This window comes from Sesamum indicum, linkage group LG10 (genome assembly GCF_000512975.1).
Source record: "Sesamum indicum cultivar Zhongzhi No. 13 linkage group LG10, S_indicum_v1.0, whole genome shotgun sequence".
NCBI classification, from domain to species: domain Eukaryota; kingdom Viridiplantae; phylum Streptophyta; class Magnoliopsida; order Lamiales; family Pedaliaceae; genus Sesamum; species Sesamum indicum.
Genome location: NC_026154.1, coordinates 11483409 through 11495538, shown reverse-complemented (window position 1 = coordinate 11495538; position 12130 = coordinate 11483409). Strand labels below are relative to the sequence as shown.

The following is a 12130-nucleotide window of genomic DNA, read 5'->3' as shown; positions in this document are numbered from 1 at the left end:
AAAATGAAAAATTTTGTAAAGTTGAGACGGTAAATCGACAAAAAAAAAAAAAAAAGGGTTTAGAGGCCAAAGTGTAAAAACGATTATAGTTTGGATGACAAATATAATTCATCCTATATATATAACATTTGTTATTATTTGATTAAATCAAAATTTTGACTAATTATTAAAATAAATCTCTTAAAACCTTCCAACTCCATAGTTACCTATATATCTTATTGGAAAATGTCAATTTTTTTTTATTTTATTTTATAGAAATTGGACCAAATAAGCTACTTTTTAAAATTATTATTCTTAATAATAAAATTGTCAGAGGAAACAATAAAAAAAAAAGGCATTTTTTCCTCTAGGATTAAAAAAATGATAAAAGGAAAAAAGGAGTATGAAGAATATTCAGAGAGAACATAACATATAAATGGAGAAAAGAAAAGGGAAATAAAATAATGATGTGATGTAACTTTTCAACATCAATCTTGAAAATGAAAAAGATCACTTGTGTTTCCATCCTTTACAAGTTTTCAACTTTCGCATTCCATAAAATAAAAAGTGTAAATTACACCAAAAGTGCTTGTCGAATAATTGAATTAGAAACACGTTTTTGTTTCTGAAGGTAGAAGAAATGAGTAATTACCATCTTCTCTTAATCTTTTAAAAAATTAACAAAACTTAAGTAATTAAAAGGGATAATTACATTCTCCTCTCCTGAGATTTGGTATAATTGCTTGTAGACCTCCTATGGTTTGAGAAATTACATTTAGTACCTCTAAAGTTTGTTTTCGTTTAACAAATAAGGCTCCCATTAGTCAAAATTCACTAAATTTGCTAATATTAAAAAAAAAAAAATTGATATTTACCCTTGATTGATTTAAAACTAACTTATTGCAAGTGAAATTTTTTTTCCTGGACTAAACTACCCTTATAACGATGAAAATATACCTCGTCATATGCATTAGCGCGTGAAGATGTATGAGGGTAATTTGGTTATAAAAAGATTTATTTGACATGCTATAAGTCAGCAATAAGTCAATTGGGGGTAAACATAATTTTTTTCTATTTTTTTGTTAATATTAGAATTCGGTAAATCTTGATTAACGAAGGGACTCATTTGTTAGGCGAAAGCAAACCTTAGAGTTGCTAGATATAATTTTTTAAACCACAAGAAGTTTATGTATAATTATATCAAATGATTATCCCTAATTAAATTGTATCAAATAACATAAATATATATACTATAATATTATGATTTTGTATATTATAAATACACACTTTTATAAATATGTTATTTTATTTAAAATTCGGTTAATTCGGGTTTGGATCGAACCGAACTGAGTAGTTTGACACGACATACTGAATTTTCGATTAATTGAATTACCAATTCGATTTGATTATGCACCGAACTACACATCCCTAGTCTTCAGCACATAATAGGGGCAAGGCAGGTGGGATTACAGTACACAAGGATTAAATTGCAAAGCAGTACACAAGGATTAAATTGCAAAACAGTACACAAGGATTAAATTGCAAAACAGTACACAAGGATTAAATCAAGGATTAAATTGCAAAACAGTACACAAGGATTAAATTGCAAAACAGTACACAAGGATTAAATTGCAAAAGTCCTAAGTAACCTCAAAAAGAATTGGCAATTATTCATTGTAACCCTACACTTTACCTTAATTTTTGAAAAATCAGTTGGCCAACATAAATTTTGGTCTGAAATAGACTTTGGTTTTTTCCGTCTGATAATTTTTGGATCAATAATATTGCAGTAATCTTCAAATTTTCCATATAAATAAATAAATATAGGGAAAAAACGCCAGTAACCCCCTTGTGATATCGCAAATGAGCAAATCACCCCCTTATTAAAAAATAAATAGCGATTTACCTCATTATATTTTTTAAAATACAATAATTTACCCCCTATGATTTTTAAAATGCAGCAATTTACCTCCCTGTATAAGAAGGTAAATTGCTTCATTTTAAAAAATACAGGGGGGTAAATTGCTTCATTTTAAAAAATACAGGGGGGTAAATTGCTATAATTTTTTCATAAGGGGTTATGTGCTCATTTTCAATATTATAGGGGAATAAATTCGCTTTCACCCATAAATATAATGAAACATTATGGTCACGTATATGAAATTAATTCATGCATTAATTTTTTTTAAATAAATGATGAAATTTTATAATCAACTCAAAGTACGTACATGTCCGAATATCTCTTTCCTACTAGATCACTGCACCCTCGTACTCTATGCAGGGACCAATATTACGTAAGAATGCGCTGCCTAACTCTTACAGCCTCTAATGCTTTTTGGATCCTGAATGCTGTTGAAATCAGAGGTCAGAAACATGAGAATTCAAGAAGAATGCATAGCTTGAGACCTTTGCATTAAACTGATCATTTCTCATTAATTGGAGAACTGGAGCCTGGAGTTCTTTAAATAACAGAGCATCAGACGAAGAAGAAGAACAAACTAACTAATCAACGAACTACCCTCAACCACCTGGACAAGTTAGCACCCATGTGGACAATACGAGGAAAGACGTAAAACAACTAATAAAAACGTAAAACTAAAAACATGACTACTATATACTAAGGAAGCTAGCTAAGAAGGAGAAACAGAGTGTGGATGGCTGCTGCTTGTTCCTCGTTGTGCTTGCTGCTGGTCTGTTGCATTTCTGTTCATCCCCCCTTAAGATGGACTTGGGGAAAGGACACCGAGCCCAGCTTGGACAAGGCAGACTGAAAGATAAGGTGAGGTAGTAACTTTGTGAACATATCAGCGAGTTGGAACTTCGCAGAAATGTGTGTGGGGAGAACGAACTCGTCTTTGTATTTGTCACACACCAAGTGACAATCAATCTCCAAGTGTTTGGTGCGCTCATGAAATACTGGATTGTAAGAATGTGAACAGTGGCCTGATTGTCACAAAAGAGTGAAATGGTGTGTGAACATCATGCAAAGATCCTTCAGCGGGTAGGAGATCAACTGAAGCTCACATACTGTGGTGCCAAGGCTCCTGTACTCAACTTCTGCAGTCGATTGAGCACCGCAGATTGTTTCTTCATTTTTCATGAAATCAAGGCTGGACCTAAGAAGATACCGAACCCGGTTAAGAAACTATGGGAGTCAACACAACCAGCCTAATTCGTGTCACAATAGGCCTGAAGAACAAGGGGATTTCTAGAAGGGAAAGAAGGCCTTTATTTGGGCACCCTTTCAAATTACGCGCCAAATGTAGAGCAGCATCTATGTGTACTTGCCCAGTTGACTCAATTGTTGAGCCCTAAATAAAATATCGGGTTGAGTAAAACTCAAGTAAAGTAAGCGACCACCAATCGACGATAAAGCTCCTCAGATAAAGGAATAATGTTCTGAGAAGTAAGCTTAAGGCCAGATGGCAGAGGAGTAGTAGTAGGCTTGGAAGAAAGAAGTCCAGTGCCTTAAATAATATCCGGAATATATTTATGTTGAGTGACAGAGGTTCCATTAGCTACAGGCAATTTCCAAGCCAAGAAAATATTCGACAAAACCAAGATCCTTGATAGTGAAAGTAGAGTGCAGAAAATGCTTAACTCGATTAATCTACTGTTGTGAGGGACTTGTAATTAATACATCATTCACATAAACCAAAAGAGCAAGAAATCCAAGTGCAGTGTCTTGTGTAAACAGGTAATGATCATTAGGCGATTGAGAAAAACCGTAAGCTAGAAGTTTATTTGTAAGCTCCAAGTTCCACTATCGAGAAGTTTGCTTCAAAACCATAAAAAGACCTTTCCAACTTACAAACTTTCCCAAGCCGAATTGGATAGCCGTCAGGAGCACTCATATAGATGTCCTCATCAAGAAAACTGCGAAGAAAAGTATTATTGATGTCCACTTGATGAATGGGCCAAGAATTGCTAGAAGCAACAACCAACAAAATCAAAGCTGCCAAAGACCCATATGAAAAGGGTCTCACCCAACGTTTCACTTCATCAAGCTACAGACACCAGACATTGTCAACAAAATCAAAGCTGCCACCGGAGAAGCTCGTCTGGTATCATCCAATAGCGAAGATGACATCTCTACTAGAAGAGTTTAGGAATTATGGGTCTGTCTCACCAAGATGAAAAAAGTCAAGTATCCATGAAGAGAAGAGCACTGAGTTTGCGAAAAGCTTGTTTGAAAAAAAGAGAATGTTAATATAGGAGAATAAGCTGCCTGCAACTAGGGCTACAAAGGTGAAGACATGCAATATGTTGCATGTTGGGCAATGGCACAACCATGTATGCAATTGCTGTGGAAAACAAGAGAAGCCCCTTTTCGAAACTAAGATTCGAGTAACCCAAAAGAAACCTAAACCAAAACCTAACAATGGTAAAAGGAACGATTTTTACAAAATAAGGTAAACTCTTAGAATGTAAAAAATCAAAAGGGGACTGTCAGCAGAAGAAAAGAAATGAGCCAACAATCAGAAAAAGAGTTGATACCAGCTGGCAAAGCACATGACTGACAAGCTATTATGATCAACAACTGGAAAGAAGAAAACAGACAAAAAAGATGATGAACGCAATGACATTATCAGAAAAGGAAAAGAAGACGACGGAAACAATGACATAATCTGAAACAAGTTTAAAATCCGGGATTGAAGTTCGCAATCTATTATAAATAAAGAAGCTAGGAAGCGGATGGGAGACATCAGAAAACTTCTCCAACTCTTCAATTCATAATATTTTGAGTCTTTTAGAAATCTTCACTATGTTTGGTTTCATTTTTAACTTGTTTTGGTGTGTTCTGTGGAGATAGAGAGAGAAAAATAAAGATAAATAAGTATGTGTTAGAGATAGTGTATATGTTTGAATTTATTTTTGGAGATTATATAAAATAAGTATAGTATGTTTGATGTTGTTTAATGAGACATAAAAAAGTATAGTTCATTGTCAAATCATGTCTTTTTTATAAATATTTATATATATGTACGAGTATGTAGAATTTATTTAGTTGTGAGTGGATTAAAATAATTAATATTTTCTAATTATATATGTACGAAAAAGAAAAAATATAATTTTATAAATACACTTTTATAAATAATTAAATACGTAATGGATTAACAATATTTTTGTTAGTTGTTCTATTCGAGGTGATAAATTTAAATATATTATTCAAATAATATAATATTTAAATTAACCGCATAGAATTGATATATTATTTTGTATTTTTAAATTTTTTAATTATTCCAATGATATAAAAAAATATTACATACAAACTATTAAGTGGTTAAAATGAAATATATTTGTATTTAAAAATTAAACAGAAACCTTAGCAGAGAAAATATTATACGTTTAACATGTAAATCAACCCCTCCAATGCATCCTTCATTTTTAATAATTTTGAAGATCCATAGAATCTAGTATTCTAATTATAATTTATAACTACAGATTGCGATGGTTTGAAAAATATATTTTCGACTGATATGGAGTTGTGTCCAATTAAATTACGACAATCAGGACACATTAGTCATTGAATGATAAGACGCACAAAATCATGTTCCTGTTAACTTTCTACTTAACATATGACAACAAGTGACTAGCTCGCATATTCTGCAACAACACCGCTAATACTTAAGGTCGTGGTGGAATTTCATGTGGTCGCCGCGATCGTGCTGTACTGTCTCCCTCACTATGCAAATGGCCCCACAGTCAAACTGCACTCCAAAGTGACGAATGTAATCTGTCCATGATCCAATCCCGCCAACTCCCGAACCCATGTCTAGACTTGGATGTGATGCTAATGAAATACTGTGCACCAATCATGGGCTACCATCCCCACGAGTTACCTATTCCACTACATTCCAACTGGCAATATGGATATACTTTTGGGTCGTTGGTGCAGTGGATCCCGGATGATAATGGGGGTTTCTTCGCCGCCTCTCATAGAACTACGTGGTGCATTACGACTTTGGCTATGCCCCCTATCACTGTGCACCTCTGCTGGACCAAGTGGCAGTCTAATTGGACCCTATATCTTGAGCATGCTGGGGTAATGAGGCTCTGGGTACTGATAGTACCGTCTGGCCAAAGGGTAGATCTACAACAGGTCCATATTAACAAACAATCATTGAAAAATAAATACTAATTTGGAAATGACAGTTGTTAGCTTGCAATTATTGAATTAAAGCGATAACATGACATACTCGTGTCGTATGTGGTCTTAACTCGTCAGGAAAATCCATACAAAATGTTTCAACATCATAATAAATCCCTGGTATCTGAGTGATTTCGTGGAACTGACGAAACTGCTCCTTCAATTCATAGAATTTTTTACGAACCTGATCCCATGTGTAATGATACCCAAAATACCATCGTAATCCATGAACCCACTAAGCCATGTGTGCCTCTACACGATGATCATCTCTCATGGGGACTCGGGTGTTGTCATCAATAATCATCCACATTAGGAGCTGCTCAATGCTTAATGTCCAATGGTCCTCCTGTGGAAAGCGAGCCGGCTCCAAGTATCTGCGATATGCCATGCCTGCAAAATAAATACTCATACTATTGTGTAAAAAAATGTTAACAAAAATAAGTATGTAAGAAACGTTGTTGATTTGGTTTTATGTTTAGGTTTGCAACAACTAACTTAAGAGTATAAAATATAAAACATGTAAACACCAATATCGATATTATAATTAAAATCATACGAACATCTAAATTATATGTCAGATACATTTGAATTATATAATTCTTGAATAGAGGTATAAAATTATCAACTTTGCTTTTACTGTATTTTTCTCTTTTGAAAAAAATTACAAATTTTCAAAAGATTCAAATAGGATGAATGAAAAAATTTGTAAAATTATAAAAACACCTACTCAATCCCTAAAAAAATAAAATAAAATTATATTTTTAGTTCATAAAAGCATTTTAATCAATAAATTGAAAGAAGACGGGACGACCAAAAAATCCAAGATGGAGTTCTTAGATAGAAATACCTCCTCCCAAAGTTTGATATTTTAATATTTTGAGTTTAAATATGAATATATAAAATTATAACAGAAAAACATAAACTTTCAATATTATTATGGTTATAAATTTAAACTAGTATTACATTTTAAAAAGAAATATTTTAAAAATTCGGAACAGGTCTAACTCATCGGTCTGGATACGTGGCGCCTTGGGTCCCGATTCCCCCCCCAAAAAAAACTTGGCCGGCTGGATCTTCGATTACGGCAAACCTACCCCATTGCATCCCTAATTCTATATCATATCTCCCCCCATAAAACCTTGATACAGGTAGTCTTTCTAGTTAAAAAACAAACAGAAAACCAAACATTTCTGTCGAATTCTGGTTGAAACCAAACTAAGAAAACATGTTGTTATCCAAAATTAGCTCACTTATGTGCAGTCAATTACCAGAACTCATCAGGTTCACGTATAACATTCAGCTCGTTACCCACTGCTATATTACAATGGAGTTGGATAAATTCAGGTAATCTGTGGAATAACCCCTTCCTTCTTGGTTAGAGTAGACTGAGATGAAAACGCTGTCCGGAACATAGCCTTCATCTCTCATATGTCCAAACAACATTAGCAGTATATCATAAACGCCATCACCTTGTGGATGCATTTGATCAGCAACTACGAAGCTGTGAATCTTTTTCTCAATCTCAATCCAACTTATTCCCGTTTCCTTCTTTACTCCCTTATCTTTCATTTTCTTGACTGTTCTTGCTCTTTCTTTCCATCGCCCTCGAGAAGAGTAAATGTTAGCCATGGAAATATATGGTACTGGGCTATCAGGTGCTGCATGAGCTAGCTGGTCAGCTGCATACTTTCCTATATCAATATCACCATAAATACCACAAGCACCGAGTAAAGGCTGCCAAACAAGTACATCAGGCTTCAAAGGTAGTTCCTCTATAAAGTTCTTGGCTTCTTCTAAAAACCCGGCTCGGCCAAGCATGTCTACTATACTAGCGTAATGCTCCATCCTTGGACACATTCCATATGCTTTCTCCATAGATTCTAAGAACTCCATACCTTTGTGGAGTAGTCCTGCATGACTACAAGCGTGGAGCAGAGATAGAAATGTAATATCCGTTGGCTCCACACCTTGCAACCTCATTTCTTCATAAAATTGTAGTGCTTTCAAGCCATCCCCATGACGAGCAAATGCTGCAATTATGGAGTTCCATGAAACTTGATTTTTCTGAGTCATCCAATCAAAGACCTTAACAGATTCTTCCAACTCCCCACATTTGGAATACATGTTGATCAAGCCATTGTTGACAAAGACATTAGAGTCAAAACCTCTCTTGATAACCAAAGAATGAACTTGTACACCAAGACCCTGAGAAGTATCAGTACCAAACACCCCAAGAATGGCAGAAATCATGTTTGGGTCTACATTGTTTCCTGCCTTTACTATCTTCACAAACATCTTTATAGCCTCCTCCTCAAAACCATTTTGTGCAAAACCCACAAGTATAACAGTCATAGATACCTCATCAAGGACCTCCGCAGACTCGAATATCTGCCAAGCATCCTCCATACAACCACATTTCGAATACATATCCATCAAGGCACTTTCAATGCATAAATCTGATTGAATCCCCAGCTTCCAAGTAACACCATGAATTTGAGCACCCTCTTTGAGTGCTTGTAGACCAGAGCATGCTGAAAGTGCACTCAAATACGTTAAATAATTGGGAGAGAGCACACTGTGATACATTTCCACAAACAGCTTCAAACTTTCACCATAAAACTCATTTTGCGCCAGACCAGAAATCGCAGCTGTCCAAGTAACAACATTCCTCTCCATCATCTCATCAAAAACACGCATGCCCGACCCAAAAGATCGACATTTGAAATAGGATGTGGTTAACGCATTCCCCACCGTTATTTCCTTCTCATAACCATTCAAAATCGCCAATGCGTGTATCATCTTTACAGTTCTAACTGCCTCCAGCCTATCACAAGCCGATAGCACCGAAGTTAAGCTCGCACAATCAAATCGATAGATACTAGAACCCACCAATGATTTGAAATACCCAAATCCTAATTGCAAGTGCCCATGTTTCAAGAAACCTGAAATAAGTGAATTCCACGAAACAGTATCCCTGAGGAGCATATCGTCGAACATTTTAACTGCATCATCGAGTTCACCGCATTTGCAATACAGATGTAGTAAACAGTTATAAGTTACATGAGCTCTTCTACGACTATCTGGGTCTCCGATGTCAAAGAATGGTGGGTTCTTGACAATAGAAGCATGGAGACAAGAACCTAAACGAATATTGCCTTCTCTTCCACAAGAAGAGACGAGGAATCCCAACTCTGCTTCCGTGAAGGGAGTACATATCCTTGCGGAGGCGTGTGAAGACATTGCGACGTGGAAATTTGAGGAGCAGCGCCATGAAAGAATCAGATGTCGTGAAGGAGGAGCGCTGAGTTTCTTGAAGATGCAACTGACAGAACTCATCCATCAAAAGTAACGTTTTCAATGACTTTTTTCAGCTCAAAAACAATCGAGTTATTTATTTTTTTATTAGTTAAACAAAAAAAAATTATATTAATATAATTATTTTTAATACATTAATAATAATATGTCGAGACGTGATTTAAAATCACGACTCAATATTAAAAGTTTTTTTTTTTAAAAAAAAATGGGCAAGTCGTGCATCAGGACTTGACGTCGTGATTTCTAATCAGACATGAAGTGATCAGAAATTATGACTTCAACATTTAATTTTTTTAATTTTATTTAATTAAATTTTATATAAATTAATTATATATAATTAATTTTTAACAATATATTAAAATTCAAAAAATTATAATGTTAAAATCGTATTTAATTTAAAAATTTATAATTAAGGGTACAAATATAATAGAGTATTTTTTTTGTACAATTATAAAATATCACAACTTCAACTATTTTTTTTTAATTTTCATTTAATTAAATTTTATATAAATTAATTATATATAATTAATTTTTAACAATATATTAAAGTCCTAAAAATTATAATGTTAAAATTGTATTAATTTAAAAATTTACGATTAAGGGTACAAATATAATAGAGTATTTTTTTGTACAATTGTGCTAATTCCATTCCTTGCTCATCCTACATATCAATCATGCTATAAAAATTTTAGAATGGGATGATGGCATTAGGGGGTTATTAAGAGACTAGAAAGACTGCAATGTTATCTTAATTTGTATCGGATCAGTATCCAGTTTGGAATTAGAGAATGAACATAGGTGAAGTAGATTTGGTTGTAAGGTATGAAATTTAAGATAAAAGCCAAACGTGGAGAGGTGTTTAGGGATTGGGTTGTAAGAAGAGGTTGGGACTTGAAGTTTTTGAAAAATGAAAAAAACATAATCATTGCGACATGTAAGAAGAGTGCAATTGGAAGCTTGGTGCTTCTTCAGTAATTAAGTCACCAACATTTCAAGTAAGGTCTGTTAAGGGCAAGCGTACTTGTACACACAACGTTATGAACAGGTAGGCCAATTTTAAGTACATTGGTAGAAAAATGGAATCCTTTGTAAGGGACAGTCTTAATGAGTCCCTTCAGTCATTAAAGAACAAAATCAAAAGAAAAATGCAGTTTAAAGTAAGCAGGTATAAATTGTACCGGGCCAAAAAACATGCTCTTGAATTGATAAAAGAGTGATGTGAAAGAGCAATATGGCAGATTGTACGACTACTGTCATACAGTTGTCAAGCATAACCCTTGAAACTCTACAATCATAAAATGAACAAAGAAATCAACCCACTCGTAGTACAAAGAATGAAGTTTTGTTTGTAGGGGATGAGGGATGGTTTCATTGAGGCTTCTCGACCAATTATTGGGTTGAAGGGGTTATACAAGGGGTAAGCTTGCTATTAAAATGGATTCAAATTATAATATTTATCCCATTCTAGTAGTATTTGTTGAGGTTGAAAAATATGATAGTGAGAGTGGTTTTTGAAGTAAGAGATTTACCTATAATGGACATATTTGAATGGATAAGAAAGAAATTCATAGCAAAATTTCAAGTCAAGAGAGAAAGGATGAAAAGAATAATGGGTAGTGTGCCCTAATATAACTAAAAAAACTGAAATTCAGAGATATGAGAGTAGAAATTGTTTCCCTTCTTGGGTTAGGGAAGATAAATATGAGGTCATGCATTTTATGCAAAAGGTTTTTGCAGCTGTGGCATGTTTCAGCTTGTTAGGTATCCGTGCTGTCATGCCATTACTTCAATTTATTACCATAGAATGACTGTGGGGGAATATATCAATGACTTTTTCAAGAAGGATGCATATATGAAAGTTTACAACTCCATGATCCACCCAGTTCCTAGAATGCATGACTATGAAGATTCAAAAATGCGAACGGTTGATCCCCTAAATATAATAATCAAAGTGTGAAGGTGAAAGAAATTCCAAAAGGAGGGATGCAAATGATGTGAGGTATACAGGCACATTATTAAAGAAGGGGTCTTACCCATACTTGTGCAATTTACTTAAGTAAAGGCCGCGATGTAAAAGGAGTCGCACCAACCCCCCTCACACCTAATTCCAAGTTCAAATAGATAATTGTAACTTTTTATTTTATTTCATAGCTGTCATCTATATTTTCATGTGATTCTCATTTAAATTATTTCTTTACAGAATCCAAATCAAGTCAGACAGAGGTCCAGAACCTCACATGATGCATCAGGCTCAAGAAAAGGTAGACAGAGTTCCAGTGCCCCAAATGTAACACCTTCTGATGAAACTGAAACATTTCCTTCAGAGGTAAATATTCTATATTAATATTTTATGACCACTTTATTTCACTTTATGACAATCTATCCTAAAATGCAGATGCTCCCATCTTGTTTCCAACCCTCCCAAGATGAACAAGTTCCAGAGCAACCCCAAGTCCCACAATATGAACAAGTTGCAGAGCAGCCACAAGTCCCACAACATGAACCAATTCCAGAGCCCCAAGTCCCACAACTCACACCGCAACATAAAGCTCAAAAAGCCCCAAGGATGCCCTTTGAGGTTAGTAGCCTTAATTTCTAAACCATCACAATACTTTCACATTTAACCAATTTTCTCATTTCATTTGTCGATGTCCCAGCAGAGTAGGACATCCCCAATGCATGCTA

The 12130-nt window shown here is 34.6% G+C and overlaps 1 protein-coding gene across 2 annotated transcripts; it reads right to left on the bottom strand.

Moving 5' to 3' along the window:
• Positions 5585-9470, bottom strand: LOC105172346 (pentatricopeptide repeat-containing protein At3g05340). 2 transcript variants are annotated; one of them, XR_002287874.1, is made up of 3 exons: positions 7399-9470; positions 6180-6520; positions 5585-6073 (listed from the first exon to the last, which is right to left on the bottom strand). XR_002287874.1 is itself a non-coding variant. In XM_020697141.1 (2 exons), the coding sequence occupies exon 1, from the start codon at positions 9464-9466 to the stop codon at positions 7445-7447; it is 2022 nt and encodes a 673-aa protein (XP_020552800.1). In that variant the 5' UTR covers positions 9467-9470; the 3' UTR covers positions 5585-6520; positions 7399-7444. The 2 variants fall into 2 exon arrangements, 1 of the variants encoding a protein (XP_020552800.1); XM_020697141.1 differs by having other exon boundaries at positions 5585-6520.